The 18,848-nt window shown below is 41.9% G+C and overlaps 2 protein-coding genes across 13 annotated transcripts in view; both read right to left on the reverse strand.

The window, feature by feature from the left end:
- TMEM245 (transmembrane protein 245) overlaps positions 1–18,848 on the reverse strand; it is a 757,127-nt gene that overhangs the window by 369,441 nt on the left and 368,838 nt on the right. For 10 of the 12 annotated variants that reach the window (XR_011855834.1, XR_011855832.1, XR_011855831.1 and 7 more), the window contains 2 exons: positions 17,822–17,904; positions 17,307–17,397 (listed from right to left, as the gene is read on the reverse strand). The exons of the other annotated variants lie outside the window; for them this stretch is intronic. Coding sequence is in view for 3 of the 10 variants with exons in the window: in XM_072152982.1 (XP_072009083.1) it covers positions 17,307–17,397; positions 17,822–17,904 (174 nt within the window). In the remaining 7 variants the exon portion in view is untranslated. The remainder of the gene's footprint in view (positions 1–17,306; positions 17,398–17,821; positions 17,905–18,848) is intronic. 12 annotated transcript variants of the gene reach the window in all.
- On the reverse strand, positions 5,230–7,921 carry LOC140134186 (uncharacterized). Its single transcript, XM_072154810.1, has 2 exons — positions 7,627–7,921; positions 5,230–7,520 (listed from the first exon to the last, which is right to left on the reverse strand). Exons 1-2 carry the CDS (start codon positions 7,720–7,722, stop codon positions 6,213–6,215), a joined length of 1,404 nt encoding a protein of 467 aa, XP_072010911.1. The 5' UTR covers positions 7,723–7,921; the 3' UTR covers positions 5,230–6,212.

Here is an 18,848-nt window from a genome sequence, read left to right on the forward strand (position 1 = left end):
AGCGGGTCTTTGTTGTAGTTTGGGCACTCGGTCTCTAAAAGGTTCGCCATCACTGTACTAGGGTTTGCCTCCATTACCTTTATCGACTTTTTACCATGTTTACATTGTAGGCATTAATTCACTTAACCCTTACTTGCATGGCAGCTTGACAGATGCACTTGCACTTTATATGTGTCTTTTCATTTTTTAGGGGTGGTTTTGGGTGGATACCACCCATTCAGGAGGTGTCTTGTTTTTGCACCGACCATAGTGCATTACATGGTAGACAATTGTATGTACTTTGGTACAGTTTTAATTGATTTTATATGCATGCTTGTGTTCAGTGTTGATTATTAATAAAATTTGTTATGTTCTTTGAATCAAATCATGTCAGTGACACACTACTTTTTTCTCTGATTCTTGCATTGTTTACAAGTGTTGCAGTTGAAACGAGGGTGCAATCTGTACAAATCCTTCCCTGTTCTGATTGAAATGCGTTTCAAAACCCAATTCTACCAGAACGTGAGAAAGCAAGATTGGTACATCAACACAGAATAGGAAATTTTCTAAAAGAAAAATGGTTACCCATTACAACCATTCACAGCACTGCTTTCATTTGGGGGCTCTGCTGTGGACATTTCATTAATAAAGTGCTTCTGCTACTGGCCATTTTATAAAAGTTTATTAAAGCATTTCCCTCCCTAGTGCTTACACTCTAGTTTTTATGTGGTAAAATTAGTTGTATTATAGTTTCCCCTTTATTGTAGTCCCCTTCTTATATAGACAGACAACAGTAAAAAAAAAAAAAGCACCAGGAGAGACTACAGAAAGGGGCATTTCAGACCGGGGGCCGCTGGAAATGGCAGATGATATGGGTTGAGGTTAGATATGGGGCGTCTGTGTAGTTCATGGTTAAAGGGGTATTCCAGGAATCAGCATAATTCATATATAAATGTGTCCTTAAAATATAAGCTAATATGTAATTAGTTGTTATTTAAAATTTTGCTCCCCTTATCAGAAAAATGCAATACACTGTAATGAAGAATTTATATGCTACTGGCTGGCCCTTTAATCAGTCCTCCGCATGGAGCAGACACAAGACAGAAGATGGGCATTGGTCACGTGTCCATATCACCTGGCTATACAGGTCATGTGATCACCAATCTGTTTAGCTATAGTCTGTTGGTTGCAGTTACACATAATTACTATGGTAACAGAGCAAAAAGGTCTGTTACATCATCACTGGGAGCAGACAAGGTGGAGTAACTGAGAACTAAAGGATCATGGGACTTGTAGTTTTAAGTGGTGGCCATCTTGGTGATTACTCTACATACTTTAGACAGGCAATAAAATATTGTGAATCATAAAATCAAACTATTTAAGCTCCATTTTGTGATTAATGACACTGAGCTTTGTTATATTCATTTATTTATAGGATATAGGTTTTTGTATCAGAATATTCCCAGAATACCCCTTTAAATTACTTTTATGAGCAGTACAAGATTAAGGATATAGAGTAGCACTTAAGTCCTAACATCCGGGCACATGTTGGTTTGGACATTGGGGGCCCTAGTTCTGTGTACAGCCCAGGGCCCCTGGGACACTTAATCCGCCACTGGCTATGGGTAATACCTTTTCTTTCATACCATTTCAAATTCCCCAGACACGAACTCTCTCCATACATACCCTGCAGCCCCACAACGCAATAGTACCCCTTCAAAACTTAGCCTATTTTGTCCTCAAGGATGGAGCCCCATTCTTCATATATGCCATGTGTCACTATAAGTGGTTTAAATATCCAGGGGATTTTGAGATTGTTATCTTGTGACACACATTGTGCTTCAAAGGAGTTTACGATTTGTTATGATATCTTTTGTGTCTAGTTCTCTACATTTCAGGCAGATAGTCATTCTCTTTGGCCCAAAAATTAAACATTCACAATGGATTAAATGACAAAAAGCTCCATAAACTTATACCTAATTTCTCCTAAGTATGCCCCTTATGTGATGGTAAACTGTTTTATGGGCACACAACAGGGCATAGAATGAAGAGGAGCCATTCAGAACAGATTTGCATTTCCCCATTGTACAAGATATATATTTTTTTTAAATGCGGGTATATGAGAGCTTATTTTTTGCCGAATGAGATGCACTTTTCAGGTACATAATTTTGGGGCATATATTCATTATCCTGAGAATCCATTCCTCTCACATACATACCATAATTTTTATTTTCTTTAGCAGCAGCTGCATGGCTCTAGTCACTAAAATAAAGCATAAAATTACCATCTACCAATACCCCCATGTCTTTTCACTTCCAGTTTAACCAAGGTACATAAATTGTACCTTTTGTTTCCGTAGCCCAAGTGCATAACTTTACATTAATCTACATTAAACCTCATCAACCATTCCTCTGCTCAATCCTCAAGCTTCCACAAATCCCTCTGTAATGCTAAACTATCAACCTCAGTATTAAATTACTTTACACAGCTTATTATCATCTGCAAATGTTGAAACTAAATGTACTACAAGAAACTGAGGCTACATTCAGACTAGTGTGTGCCTGCCATACCAAATCTTTTCCCGGGCACAGAACGGTATGGTAGGGTGCTGCACGTGTGCGGCACCGTACCGCTACCTACCGTGCCATGCCCCCATTGCTGGCCTGTGGGGGACGTATATAAGGTAGCCATATATATACGTCCCCCAACGGTCGTCTGAATATAGCCTGATACTGTAGTCATGTACGATTAGCACTCAAAGGATTTTCCAGACTCAAGGTATGATTTCTTAAAAATGTCCAGTTTATTCAAAAATAACGACATGTTTCACACACACAAGATTTGAACCAAGATTATGACAAATGGGAAAATCAAATCCAACAAATTAAGGTCTGTAAGTTTCAAAGGGACTTGTCGGACTTTCAAAAGAATACAGTATTTAAGTGGCAGAGAGGAAATTTGGTAGCATTTCATAGAACCTAGTCTTCCACTTCTTTGGATTCATCTGCATCAGGGACGTCCTCCCTCAGTTCCAGTGTGGATCAAGCACATGTGAGACAGAAATTTGATACTCATGGTACACCAATTCTAATGACGATCGTTAAGGGCACCTCAAGGTAATTAATTTATCTGATCAACAACTGACGGATGACCAACTGTCAGTGCTATCCTTGGGGCTGAAGTTTTATCCAGTGTCGAAATTGGACAATTTTATAATTACCGTATATACTCGAGTATAAGCCGACCGGAGTATAAGCCCCCTAATTTTGAAACAAAAAAACTGGAAAAGGAGAATTATTCTTACCATTAATTCGGTTTCCATTAGTCCACCATGACGGCCCCAACTGGAGGATGACCCTTGACCTCTGTAGGGACTGGAAGCAGAGAGGTTAAATTCCCCACCCCGGCATCCGTACACCAGTGGCTACCAAATAACTACACCGGACTTGGATGCAACCCATTTATTGTATGTTATTAATGCACACAGAACAAATAGGCAATTTTAACTTTTTCAAATTACAGGGTGGGAAATATATATGGGCCGTCATGGTGGACTAATGGAAACGAATTAACGGTGAGAATAATTCTCCTTTTCCATAGCGTCCCCCATGACGGCCCCAACTGGAGATGTACCAGATAAATAATTAGGGTGGGACAACAGCTTGTAAGACCTTCCTTCCGAAGGACTGGTCTCTAGCACTTTGAACATCTAGCCTATAGTGTTTGGCAAAAGTTAGGTGAGTAGACCAGGTAGCTGCTCTACATATGTCCTCTAATGAGGCGCCCCGTTTTTCCGCCCAGGAGGCTGCCACTCCTCGGGTCGAGTGGGCCCTAATAGTCCCTGAAATGTCCAGGTTGTTGGCATCATAAGCTTCTTTGATGACTGTTCTTATACACCTGGCGATGGATGCCTTTGAAGCTTTTCTGCCCTTGCTCTTTCCTTTAAATTGTTGTTGTCTTTTCTCCAGGATTTGGTAACTTCGAGATAATGTAGCAGGTATCTTCTGACATCTAGCGTATGCCACTCCTGTTCTTTGGCATGTTTTGGATTCTGACAGAAGGAAGGCAGAATAATCTCTTGGTTACGATGAAAAGATGAAGCTACTTTGGGAGTAAAGGCTTTATCTAACATTAGTACAATCTTATCTTCACATATTTTAAGATATGGTTCTTTAATAGACAAACTTTGGATCTCACCCAAACGCCTAGCTGTTGTTATGGCTATGAGAAAGGTAAGTTTTAGCGTTAATTCTCTAAGTTTAACCGTCTCTAGAGGTTCAAACTGTATTTTTGTGAGATAATCCAGTACTAATGAAAGATCCCAATTGGGGATATTCTGTTTTATATGAGGTCTTAGTCTAGCCGTAGCTCTGACAAACCTTTGGATCCATCTATTTTCGGCTAATGGAGTGTCGAAAAAGGCACTGAGGGCTGAAATTTGGACTTTTAAGGAATTCGTCTTAAGGCCCTTGTCAAACCCTGCTTGCAGGAAGTCTAGCACCTGTGAGACATTAGGGGACATTTGGTTAGGAGGAGTCCTGCCACAAAAAGACACAAATCTTCCCCATATCCTGGCATAGATTTTGTGGGTAACTGGTTTGCGGCTTGCTTTGAGTGTGGAAATTACCTTGTTTGATAGTCCCCTGGATATCAGCAATCTCCTTTCAGGATCCATGCCGAGAGCCGGAGAGCTTGTGGATCTGGATGGTAAACTGGACCCTGGAACAGAAGATTGTTTAGAGGTTCCAGCATGACAGGTTCTTCCAATGCCATCTTTCCTTGTCACGGAAACCAGTTCCTCTTTGGCCACCAGGGAACAATGAGTATAAGCTGAGAGGGAGCGGATGTTGGTTTCTGCCCAGATGAATATCTTGTCTGAAAGACTGAGGAGATCGGGGTTCCTGGTACCCCCCTGATGACGGAGATAAGCCACCGTGGTGGTGTTGTCTGAATAAATTCTTACATGCTTTCCCCTCAGGCTTTGAGCACTTGCTCTTAAAGTCTCTAGAACAGCTCTCAGTTCTCGGAAGTTCGAGGAACGGGATCTGATTGAGGACGGCCATAGACCTTGAATGGGAAGGCCTGCTATGTCCGCTCCCCATCCTGACTGACTTGCGTCCGTCCGGATATTTATCACTGGCCAGGGATGCCATGATATTCCTCTTCCCAGGTTGGAAGTATCTATCCACCACTCCAGGGATTGCTTGATTGCTTCCGGAATCTGGATCTTTTAAATTTAGATGTTGGGGATCTTTGTCCCAGGCGGCCAATATCCAACTTTGAAGGACTCTGGTGTGACTTTGGCTCCACTGTACACTTTGTATGGAAGATGTCATAAGGCCCAGTATCCTCATGGCTTCCCTTATCGTGCAATGACTTCTTTTTTGAAACATTATAACATGTTGCATTAGTCTTGTTGCTTTCTCTGGTGGTAAGAAGGACATCTGCTGGATCGAATCCAATAATGTTCCTAGAAACACAACTTCTGTACTTGGGTTTAGTTTGGACTTTTCCAGGTTTATTATCCATCCTAACTGCTGTAGGATCCTCATTGTGAAATCTCGGTGGTGTATAAGCTCTTGTTTCGAACCGGCCACCAGTAACAGATCGTCCAGGTAGGGGATGACTAGAATCCCTTTCCGCCTCAGGAAAGCTATCACCTCGATCATGATTTTTGTGAATGTCCTTGGGGCCGAAGAAATCCCAAAAGGCAGCGCCTTGTACTGATAGTGGACCTCTTCTCCCCAAGGTGATCGTACTGCGAATCTGAGGAATTTTTGAGATTTTTGATGTATTGGCACATGGTAATACGCATCTCTCAAATCTATCGTACACATAGATGCTCCTGGTTGGATCAGAACGGCTGCCGAGCTCACTGTTTCCATCTTGAACTTCCGATATCGTATGTACCTGTTCAGATTCTTCAGGTTGCAAATCATCCTGAAAGAGCAATTCGGTTTTTTTTATCAAGAAGAGGGGAGAGTAGTGTCCCTCTTTTAATTGTGTCTGAGCTACCGAGATGATGACATCCAACTGAATGAGTTTTTGTATCTGTGCCCACAGTGAGTTTGAGAGGTTTTCTGAGGGCTGCTCTGTCAAAACAAATTTTCTGGGGGGAAGAGAGGTTAGTTCTAGGTGGTAACCTTCCCGAAGAATACTTAGTATCCAGGGATTTGATGTTATCTGAGTCCATTGGAAGTGGAACTTCAATAGTCTTCCCCCCACCCTGGCGTCATTGTTTTCGGAACGCTGGGGCCGAGTTGCTGGCACTGAGAAGGAAGCCCCTTCCTCTCCCTCCTTTAGGGTAGCTCCATCTGCCCTGTTTGCCTTTCCCTCTAAAGGACTGTTTTCTGTCCTTAGAGTCTCGAAAGGGTTGCTTTCTTTGGTTACTTCTGGATTCCGGAAACCCTTTCTTCCTGTCCGCCGCTTTTTCCAAAAGCGTGTCAAGTTCAGAACCAAATAGGTATTCCCCTTCAAATGGAATACCACATAACTTTGACTTCGATCTGAAATCACCAGTCCACTGGCGAAGCCAAAGTGATCTTCTAACTGAATTCGATAGTGCCCCTTCCTTGGCACTTATTCTAACTCCTTCCGCTGAGGCATCTGCGATGAAGGCTGTGGCTGCTCTCAACGTTGAAAATGTACTCAATAGCATCTCCCTAGGAGTACCGTCTCTAACATGACCTTCCAATTCGGTAATCCAATGAAAGAGAGTCCGCGCCATGGATGTTGTGGCAATATTTGATTTTAGATTCCACATGGCACACTCCCATGTCTTCTTTAGAAGGCTGTCCGCCTTTCTATCCAGGGGATCTCTTAACTGGATTGCATCCTCAAACGGGAGGTCCGTCTTCTTGGTCATTTTTGTGACCTGGATGTCTACTTTAGGGGTAGCGTTCCAAATTTTGGCTTCTGTTTTATCAAAAGAGAGACGATTTTTAAATTCTCTAGATATGGAGATTTTGTTCTCCGGTTCTCTCCATTCTTCCAGTATTAGTTCTTTAAGAGTGTCATTTATGGGAAACACTCGCCTTTTCTTAATCTTAAGAAGTCCGAATAATTCATCCTGAATAGATTTGGTCTCTTCTATTTCCTCAATTTTGAGGGTATCCCTCATAGCTTTTAGTAAGGGTTCCAGATCTTCGGATGCTAACAAATATCTCGACTCCATTTTACTTGCTGAATTTGAGGGACCTGGCTCCATATCCATAGATTCCTTGGTCCCTTCTGAGTCTGATGTATAATCCGACATGGATTCTATAACTCTTTGTTTTTTATGTGGAGGCTCCTCAGGTATGAAGGCTGTTATGGACGATGCTATAGATGTTTTAACTTCTTCCCTGATAAAACTACGCATTTCATCCACAAATGAGGTTCTCTCTTCTCTGAGTAGATTATCCACGCAGGTTTTACAGACCGGCTTTTTATAGTCTGTAGGGAGTTTCTCTAAGCACATATTACACTTTTTGGAAGTGGTTTTCTTTGTGCCGGACTGATCTTTAGCTCTCCCTTTATCCTTCTCCTTTTCCCTGGGCTCCTACCAAGGAGAAGGAGAAGTAATTAGTCCTTAACCGGACACCTCATGTGATAATATAGGGACATGTGGGTGACCCACCACCCTATCCCCAATTGACCCTACTTACAGGGTTCAAGGATATGAGGTCCAGACTTGAAGCCTCCATGCCATGTGTCTCCATATTCCCAATTGTGGGACCACTGATATCAGCAAGCCTAAACATTTATAGAAACGTGAGATAGACTGACATTTAACCAAGTGGAATATAGCAAGGGAGTACCTGAGGTATCTTGAAATGAGGGTTACACAGCACAAGCCCCTAAGAGAGATATACACATGTCTATATAGACCTGCATTGTATATAACACATATGACACAAATGAGGCAACCATACAGCATGTTAACCGACCTTGTTGGCTGGAAAATGCTCAGAATAGCGTTCCGATCTTAGCGACTACTCTCGTCAGGACCAGTGTGAGACTATTAGACCTCAGATCAACGTGAATACCTGCTTTTTCAAGCTTACCGCTCCACGCTCCTGCTTCCGGGTCGCGCCATCGTGACGTCACATCCGGTCCCGTCATTTCCGGCGGAAGTCATCACCAGAGTCGGACGGCGGCCGGTCCACGTGACTTCCGCGATGGACACGCTCCGGGTGTCCTTAGCTGTGCAGAGCCGCGGGCAGAGCCGGAGAGGAAGGCATCTCTGTCTTGTGGCAGAGGAAAGGACCGAAGTCCGATTGAGGCCGAGACTGCCTTAGGGTAAGGGACGATTCCCTGCGCCACTCTGGTCCCCCCTCACCGTCCCAACTACTGGGGATGAGGAGAGACTTCTCTCTACTCCCTGCCCTGTGTAGGGACAGGAAGCCACTGGTGTACGGAAGCCACTGGTGTACCTACAGAGGTCAAGGGTCATCCTCCAGTTGGGGCCGTCATGGGGGACGCTATGGAAAAACCTATTGACTCGAGTATAAGCCGATGGTGGGAAATGCATTGGTCACAGCCCCCCCAGTATATAGTCTGCCAGCCCCCTGGAGTATATAGCTAGCCAGCCCCCTGGAGTATATAGGCTGCCTGTCTGCCCCCTTGAGTATATAGGCTGCTTGCCTGCCCCCTCGAGTATATAGCCTGCCTGCCCCCTCGAGTATATAGCCTGCCTGCCCCCTCGAGTACATAGCCTGCCTGCCCACTTGAGTATATAGCCTGCCTGCCCACTCGAGTATATAGCCTGCCAGCCACTCCCTGTCTGTCGCAGACACCATGACGTCAGCCGCAAGCTGACATAGTGTGTGCCGATGCGGCTGACATCACGAAGACTGTGACGGACCAGGACCCGATGTCGGAGCCGCGATGGATGTTGGGGAGCGTCAGAAGGTGAGTTCATTTTTTGTTTTTTTCCTTGACTCGAGTATAAGCCGAGTTAGGGGGTTTCAGCACATTTTTTGTGCAGAAAAACTAGGCTTATACTCGAGTATATATGGGGGATATTCATTTGTTTGCTCAAAAGTTGTTATTGAAAAAAAAATAATTCTAAAAATGACTTTTTTGACTCCTTTCCAGCCCAAGAGGATTTGGAAACGCACAGGACATTAGAGGACCTTATGAGTGAACAACAACAGGGAACAGGTAAGTTTCCTGACTATATCAACCCCAAATCCACATGGTCTCCTCAGAGGTCGACATGTCCGGCGGTGGACATGTTTGTTCGTATGACAGTGAACGAACTCAGAAATTGTCGGTCCTGACAATTTGATTTCCAATCAAAGGAAGGCCCTAAAAGAGCTGAGACAAATGAAAAATGTACTTTTCAAACCGGCAGACAAAAGGGGTAATGTGATGATCTGGCCAAGGACCATGTACGAAGACGAGGCCCATCAGCAACTAAGCGATACAAATTGCTATCTGGCCCTGAAAGATGACCCAACAATGGTATACAAAGAGCATTTAGATTCTATTCGGTTAGAGGCATTCAATAATAGGGTGATCAATAAAGGAACATATGATGGCCTTGTGGTAGACTTTCCGGTCACACCAACTTTATATCTCCTCCCCAAAGTTCATAAGGATCCACTAAAGTCCCCGAGACAGCCTATTCTATCAGGGTGTGACAGTCTCTGCGAACCAGTTAGCAGATTTATATATATTTTTTGTGACCGTGTGTGGAAAGCCTACCTTTATATGTCCAGGACTGTACTGATGTCCTGAGACGTATTGGTGGGGTATATTTGGAATCCGACATGCACATGGTGTCTTGTGATGTTGAGTCTTTGTACACGTTTATCAGTCATGATCTTGGACTCAGGGCGCTGTGTTCTTCTGGTGACAATGCCATCTTGAAGCAGATCTTATTGATTTACTTAATGATAAAAACTGACTCCTTTTCTGATTCTTGTGGGGACAGGTAATTTCAAATTGTTCACTTTATTAATTGTAGCACATTTGGTGTGGTATACCAACTGTCATGCCCTTGTGAACTCAAGTACATTGGAATGACCACCAGGGAACTCAGGATCAGAATACAGGAACACCTTAGAGACATCCGTGCGGCTTCAAAGATTAAATCAGATAACCACGAGGTGTTTTCAAAGCTGAAAAATGTTCTGCGACACTTCCTTGAGTTCCACAAGGATAGGTGGCAAGACGTTCAGGTGTGCAGTATTGAAAAATATACTCCTGGGTTCCCGGGGAGGCGACACCTTCATGAAACTAGAACGAATTGAAAAAAAGTCGATTGTGAAACTTCAGACTGTCGCACTTCGTGGCCTGAACAAGAAGCTATCATTTGCGTCTTTCATACAGTATGGTGTCTGCATCCGCAATTCCGTTTTTTATTTTATATTTTTTCATCTCTTTAGATATTGTATGGTGGTTTGGTCTGTACAAGTTGGACTAGTATATTGTCTAAGGCATGGTTTAATAGTAGGGTACATGCTTGGTGTTATATTCTGGAGTATATCCATCCATTATGATATATTTTAGTTTATGGCTGTTTTTTATTCACAATATCCAGCACATCAACTGAGTTATGAACTAATTATATGAGTAGCCATTTTCTGATATTTACTCACAATGTCTATTTTTGTTACTTGTGTTTGGGGTTTTGTTGTCTTGTATATTTTTGCTGTCATACAGGTTTATTTTGTGCTCAGTAATTATGGGTCATGTTCACTAGAAGTAATGACAATAGTAAACTTGAGGCTAATACTCTAATTATTCACTTCTTTCTTGTTCACTCTCTCACTTCATCTCTCACACTCATTTGTTGCTCACTCCATTGATATGCATGTTATTCCTTTGCATTGTCTCTTGAATTGGTTTATATGTTGGGTCACTTTAACACGTCCAATGCATGTCCTGCTATTCCCTCTAGGTGGCACTGTTTGTGGCTCACATCCATATTCAGTTCTCTGCGAGTTGCGGAGCGCAATATTTTGTTGCGTTGTTTGCAGGCCCGATACACAAATTTGCCACAGCTCGGGTTTGTAGGCTGCGAATGACGTCATTATGCTGATCTCCGGCACGTGTTCACGGTGAGTGTACCAGAACTTTTGCTTGGTTTACAATCCTCCATTCTTATGGTAGATGTCCTTTAAGTCATAATGCAGCTTCTTACTGTGGTCCACACGTACAATGGGTTAAATTATCCAACAGAGTAAAAGAACGATCGGTCCAGATTGAGCAGACGTCATCTGTGTACTATTACCGTATATACTCGAGTATAAGCCGACCCGAGTATAAGCCGGGGCCCCTAATTTTACCACAAAAAAAACTGTGAAAACCTATTGACTCGAGTATAAGCCGAGGGTGGGAAATGCATTGGTCACAGCCTATCCAGTATGTAGCCAGCCAGCCCCTGCCCCAGTGTATATTGCTTGCCAGCCCCTGCCCCAGTGTATATAGCCTGCCAGCCCCTGACCCAGTGTTTATAGCCTGCCAGCCCCTGCCCCAGTGTACATAGCCCCCCCCTTCCCCGTTGTGCAGCACAACAATACCGGATGGATCGCACAGAAGATCTACGGGAGCCGCCAGAAAGGCGAGGTTTGATTTATTTTTTTGACTCGAGTATAAGCCGAGTTTGGGTTTTTCAGCACATTTTTTGTGCTGAAAAACTAGGCTTATACTCGAGTATATAAGGTAGTTTGTATCTAAAAATAGGGGATTCCTCTACTGATCTCTCAGGCTTCTGTAGCAGTAATAGCTGTGTGATATTTGCGAATCTTAACCTATCGCCTTCACAGTGGTATGCCAAAAATCAGGATTTAGCACATTCGGAGGTCAATTTACATCATAATTGTACAATTGTTGTAAAGTTAGAAATAAAGGGGAGTGAGGATACTGATTATACCATTATAGCTTGATTATTTAATCTTGACATAGAATTATAAATCTTATCTCATTTTAACATATATTTGACCAAAAAAAAAAAATATTTGCATACTGTTTTTAACTTAATGTGGAGGGAAAATACTATTCTATGGTAATAATTTTTGCTCTTTTTAAATGTATTTATTATACTACCAAGACACCGGTAATCATGTGACCAGAAGTGATCACGGACACAGGCAACTATGGATATCCGGTATTCATGTGTATATATTTGTAAAGAAAGATGAGATGCATATGTACAGCCTGTTGAAAGTCCAGGTTCTGGACCGAAACGGGTCGCAATTTTAATAATAAACTGGACATTTTTAAAGAAATTATACCTTGAGTCCGGGAAATATCTTGACATGAATACAGTATTAGTTGGAGTTTTTTGTTGGAGTCGTCCATAGGTCGCAATAATTGGTAAACAGCTGCAAGGATCTACACTACAGTATGCTACATGTAAATAATCTTATGGAACCACCTGAGGGTCGTTTTGCATCATAAATATCCACTGTCCTTTAATGTACGGGAAGAACGCTCCTTTTGTTTCTACTCTTATACTGCTGGAGAGAGTAGCATTTATGCAAATCCACCCTGTTCGCAGATTTTGAACCCACTACAAGGTCATTCATAAAAATATTTTTAAAAAGTGGCCCCAATACTGACCCCTGTGGCACTCCACTGGTAACGTCAACCCAATCTGAGAATGTGCCATTAATGATGATCATCTGTTTTCTATCACTAAGCCAATTACTTGCCTAAATACACAGATTTTTCCCAAGTCCCAGCAGTCTCAATTAATGTACCAATCTTATGCAGCACAGCGTCAAATTCCTTTAAAAAGTCCTGATATACAACATCCACAGCGTCCCCCAGATCCAGTCTGGAACTTGCTTCCTCATAAAAGCCAATAAGCTTTGTCTGACAGGACCGATCTTTCATAAACCCACGTTGATGCTAAAAGGTTATGTATAGTGAGATAATATAAGATAGCATCTCTAACAAACCCCTCAAATATTTTCCCCACAACAGAAGTTAGACTCACAGGGATCTCAAATGGTGGGTGATAGAGAGGAGCTGACATCCGCTGCTTCTGGATCCACTGCCTCACTTGTGATAAAACAAAGCCTCATTTAAAGGTATGTCTGTTTGCAGGAAGTACCTTCCCACACAGATGCATAATGCAGCCTGCTCCCAGTACTATATACCAAACCTGCCCCCAGTATTATGTAGCCAGCCAGCCCCAAGTAGTATATACCTAGCCAGCACCAAGTAGTTTATACCCAGTAGTATATAGCCAGCCCCAAGTAGAATATAACCAGCCTGCCTCTAGCAGTATATAGCCAACCCCCCGTAGTTCCCCATTGGTGTCAGCTGGGTCGTGTGCGTTTCATTGTGTGCGTTTCGGACGGCCATCGGCCACTGTGCATCACACGCAGAAACAGTCAGTGAGTCAGCCCATTCTTTAGTCTGGCCCTGCTTATACTACTGTAATTATAAAAACAAATAGTAGATCAGCACAACGAGCAGAGGGATCAGGGTCCCAACCAGGCTGCAGACTTCAACAGACCCAACTCAAGGGAATGTGTAGGTAATCTGCAAAGAATACACAGGTAAGCCACACTCCTGAGAATTATGAAGATTTATTCACTCAAGGGCAAGTGAAGTTTCAGCTCCTCAAAAGAGCCATTTTCAAACAAAACAAACAGTGTGTTACAAGACAGGCTTTTATACCCACAGAAAGAGACCTCATCAGTGACATCACTGTGTATAAGTAATATAACAGTGCATAGAATATAGTTATTTTATATACAAAATCATGTTAGCATATATATTTTGAGCGCATACAGTGTTTAAAAGTCCTTGAATAGTGAAAAAATGAAATAGGTATGGACAAGCATTGACCTTGCTCTGGGGGCCAGAGTCAGGTTTCAGTAGGCAACTAGGAAACAGAGCCTCAGTGGGCGCCATATTGTGGTTAAGAACCTAGTTTTACTGTGGATCGGAAGTGTTAATAGGTCCACCAGTTTTGATAAAAAGTATTTTTTTAGAAGTACATAATTCAATTTTCCCCTTAGTTTTACAAAAAAAAAAAAAACTACAACTACACACCTACCATTTGATTTGATGCACATACCCAGAGAATGCTGCAGCAATACTGATGCAGGATCATAGCTTGGTTAATCCCTGTGCTGAGTGGTTTTGCAGATAAAACAATTATAAAATTATGACAATGAAGCTCCCTCACTTCTATGGCTGGTTCAGCGATTCTCCTAGAACATTCTAGCACATTAGTTATTCACTGCACCACAGGATGATGTAATCCCTGGGTTGTGCAGCTCAGGTTGATTAGTCATGCTTGACTAACCTCAATGTCTAATGAAAAGCTTGTATGTAATGTGTTTATGTAGGCAGTCAGTCTGACCCAGTTTTCCCAAGGTCCTGAATGTTATAATTGTTTTTTCAGCAAAACCACTCAGGGATTAACCAAGATATGATCCTGCATCAGTGTAGCTACAGCATTCTCAAGGTATGTGCATCAAATCAAATGGTAGGTTTTGAAAAAGCAATCCGGAGCACAGGGATGCAATGTCCGGCGCTCCAGGCTGCTAAATCATGTCCCCTGCATGATGTCACTTCCCCCTCCAGCATGGGAGAAGGAGGTGTCGAGGGCATGAAAAATTAGCAGCCAGAGCGCTGAATATAATAGTGTCCCTGCACTCCAGTCTGCTTATTTACTTTCTTTTTTATTTCTTTTGTTATTAGGTGATCCTGGAATGTCAAGTTTAAAGAATTCAAGCCCTGGGATAGTAATAAAAAGGGCTGATTACCAATGGCCCCACCCTAATCAGCCCTTTTGATCGCCCACCATGATTTCGGGTAAGTGTACTGTTGGCATGCGGATACTTTGATACCGGATGGTACCTCCAGTTTGTACTATACTGTATTAAGCAACAGTCACCTTACTTTGGACTGTTTTTCACTTTTTAGATTGAATTTTCATCTACTCTCATTTGGTATATTTAAATCTTTGGGGTTTTTGGAGGAGGCAGGATTTATGTACTCTGTGGGGGCCCAATTCCATCCAGGGCCACTTGTTTTTCTCCCCTCTCTTTGATTTTTTCTATTATATATGATACACATTTGTATATCATTGGCAATTAAATAAAGCATATTTTATTGATAGTTTTATAGACTGAAGTCATATTCTATGGAGTTTACCACTTTTATATTAAGATGTATGTTACTTTATAGTGTAATTAACCTCTTAACGCTCAGCGTCCGATATATCGGACGCTGAGCGCAGTGACTTAGCGCTCAGCGTCCGATATATCGGACGCTGAGCTGATGCCGGTTCAGCTCAAGATCTGAGCCGAACCGGCATCGGGAAAGACGGGGTGCCGGCTGTGACTGATAGCCGGCACCCCAGTGTAACACCCGCGATCGGAGTTGTCTCCGATCGCGGGTGCTTAACCCGTTAAATGCCGCGGTCAGCGCGACCGCGGCATCTAACATGTATCTGGGGGATCTTTCCCCCACGATCGGCCCCCCCGAACCGTTTTCGGGGTGAGCCGATCGTTGCTATAGTAACTCTGGGGTCCGATCTGGACCCCAGAGTTACCTGCAAGAATTGCCAGTAAGATGGCGTCTGTGACGTCATCTTACTGGCACAGTGCCAGCCTATGCAAGTGTATAGGCTGACACTGATAATACTCTGCAATACATGAGTATTGCAGAATATTATCATGAAGAAGCAATCAGATGATTGCTTCTTCATGTCCCATGGTATAAAAGTGAAAAAGTAAAAAAAAAAGTTATTCAATAAAAAAATAAAGTCATAAATCACTAAAAATGCCCCAAACCCCCAAAACATATAAAGAGACATATAACTCAAAAAAAAGTCTAAATCATAACACAAACCCCACATATATAGTATCACCGCGTCCGTAACAACCCGTAGAATAAAAGTAAATCATTATTGAACCCGCACGATAAACGCCGTAAAAAAAAACTGTTATGAACCCTCCAAAAATTATGATTTTTACCTTTTCAATCCCACAAAAAATGCTATAAAATGTGATCAAAAAACCATATGTACTGCGACATGATACTGGTGCAATGTACAACATGTCCCGCAAAAAACAAGCCATCAACCAGCTCCGTAGCCAAAAAAGTAACAACGTTATGCCACTTGGAAGACGGCAATACATAAATGATAGATTTTTCCCCACATTAGGGTTTTGTTTGACAAATTTAGTAAAACGTAAGAAAATATATTCATGTTTGGTATCCCCGTAATCGTATCAACCCATAGAATAAAGATAACATGATTATTAGTCTATACGGTGAACACCAAAAAAAAAAGAAGTAAAAAATCCAGTACAGAATTGATGCTTTTCTACTCCTGTCCTCAAAAAACGTTCCTAAATTTTCAACAATAGGTGATACAAACCCCAAAATGGTAACATTGGAAAAAGCATCTCATCCCGCAAAAAAAATGGCATCACATGGCCCCAATAACGAAAAAGCGAAAATTTTATAGCCTTCAAAAGGGGCCAATGAGGAAACTAAAATCCTGGCAGCTGCAGCGCCCTCCTTCCCTTCTGCACCTCGCTGTGCCCCCATAACACAAGTCACAGCCACATGTGGGGGGTCTTTGTACTCAGGAGAAATTGCAGAACAAATTGTATGGTGGGTTTTCTCTTTTTATCTTTTGGAAATGTGTAAATTTTAGGGCTAAATGAACGTATAAGGGAACAATATGACCATTCTAAATTTCACCTCAATTTTGATTCAATTACTATGAAGATCTCAAGGGGTTAACAATCTTCGTAAAAGCTGTTTCTGATAGCTTGAGGGGTGCAGATTTGAAAATGGGTTGGTTATATAGGGGGTTTTGATGCTAAATATGTAAAATTTCATTCCAAACTGTATTTATCCCCAAAATAGTCAATTCTGAAAATCCGGAAAAGCGATATTCTATTTGCAAGCCGCGTGACATCAAAATAAATTATCCAGACATTTCAGAAATTATGAAAATGTAAAGTAGACAAATGGGAAATGTTATTCAGCAACTTATTTAGGTGGTAAATCGATCTGCCTGAAAACGCAATGATTTTGAATTTCGAAAATGGCAAATTTTTCCAAAAATTTATCATATTTTCTTTTTTTTTGTAAATAAATGCAAAACTTATCTGCCAAAATTTACCACTAAAATGAAGTACAACATGTGGGGAAAAAACAATCTCAGAATCGCTTTGATAAGTAACAGTGTTCAAAAGTTATAACCGTATAAAGAGACGCAAGTCAGAATCCAAAAAATCGGGCTGAGCCTTTAGCTACAAAATGGCTGCGTCCTTAAGGGGTTAATAAACTTAATATTTTAAAGGACCTTAATGGGACATTTTCTTCTGGGCTTTTAGAATATATAACCAGTTACCTTATTAGTGATCCATTCTCTGCCATACTGATACACATTGTTCGCAGCAGAGTTAAGAGCCTTCTGGATTACTTGCGCTTCAGGCAACCAGCTGCATTGCAAACACAGAAAAACATCAGAGTACCCTACGGCAGTTTTCATCGACATGTTGAGAGTTAGATTTGATGTATTTAAAAGTAAGCATAAAAAATACTACTGTGCCATGAAATACTATTTTAGCTTTCCTTTTAACAGTACTGTATAATAGAATAAGTCAACATCATCTCTGGGAATGTGAGTGCAAGGACCCCCACGATTGCATGAAACGGTGAGTCAGTCTCCTGATAAAGTTTTGTACTAGGGAGTCTCCATCAGAGACATCTCTAATAAGAGACTGAAACAAACGAAGCGTACTGCACATGCGCAACTGCAACTCTTTTCAACTTCAAACCCAATAGATCTAGTGGTTAACACATGTTAAGTAACTAGGTAACTATTTATTGCCATAACTGACAGATAAACTTTAAGCTCCTTACTTTGCCCATTCTGGATGATTAGAAACTGTCTCATTTATGAGATTGCTGGTTACTTCAATGATATGAACGCTTTCTTCATGCACCTTAGGGGAAATGTTAGACACAACAAAGAATATAAATGTAGAGAAGCTGAAATGTTACTATCAATGACTAATAATAATAAGTTGTTTACATAATCCAATATAAGGCTGCATGTACATGACCGTATGGGGAACATATGTACATCCGCAAGCTTGCAGCCGTACATACGTCTCCCATAGAAAGCAATGGGCGCTCGGAGCAACCGCTCCATACACGGGGAAAAGATAGGACATGTGTTACGGGCCATACGTAATGGATCGCTATGGAGAGGGGAGGGGTCCCCCGTCCTCCTCTCCATGGCGCCGAATGTACGTTTGTGTAAATGCAGCCTTATATGTAGATTTGGCCATAAACCAAAGATACAGTGGTGAAAATAAGTATTTGATGATATTACAAGATGATATTACCCCACCTACAAAGAATTTTTCATAGGTACTCTTCAAATGTGAGATACAAAATTTAAAGAAAAAAATAAGAAAAAAAACCCCGCTGTAGCAGGGATTTTGACTCGCTCCTCAGTACAGATCTTCTCCTGATCTTTTAGGTTTCGGGACTGTGATGGCAACATTGAGTTTCAGCTCTCTCCAAACATTTCCAATTGGGTCTGGACATTGGCTAGGTCACTCTAGGACTATAAAGGAGTGCGAAACTAAGAAAAAAATAGTGAGGTTGCCAGGGAAGGGGGACTGCATAGAAAAGAAACATGTACTTACATTCTCAGATCCCTTTTGTCCTGCGCCGTGGTCTCACCATACCTATTTGTTTACAGAGAAACAGGGAGCTTTGCTCTTTCAGTTTCAGGCCGACTGGGCACATCCACCCAACGCCATTCCCAGCAGTAAGAGCGGAGCTTCCATGCCGCAGTAAACAAAAAAGGCACAGCAAGGATTGAGGATTGAGGAGGTATGTACATGTTTATTTTTGTATGCAGTCCCCTCTCAGGCCG

The sequence above is a fragment of the Engystomops pustulosus genome, chromosome 5, assembly GCF_040894005.1.
Source record: "Engystomops pustulosus chromosome 5, aEngPut4.maternal, whole genome shotgun sequence".
In the NCBI taxonomy this organism is placed as follows: domain Eukaryota; kingdom Metazoa; phylum Chordata; class Amphibia; order Anura; family Leptodactylidae; genus Engystomops; species Engystomops pustulosus.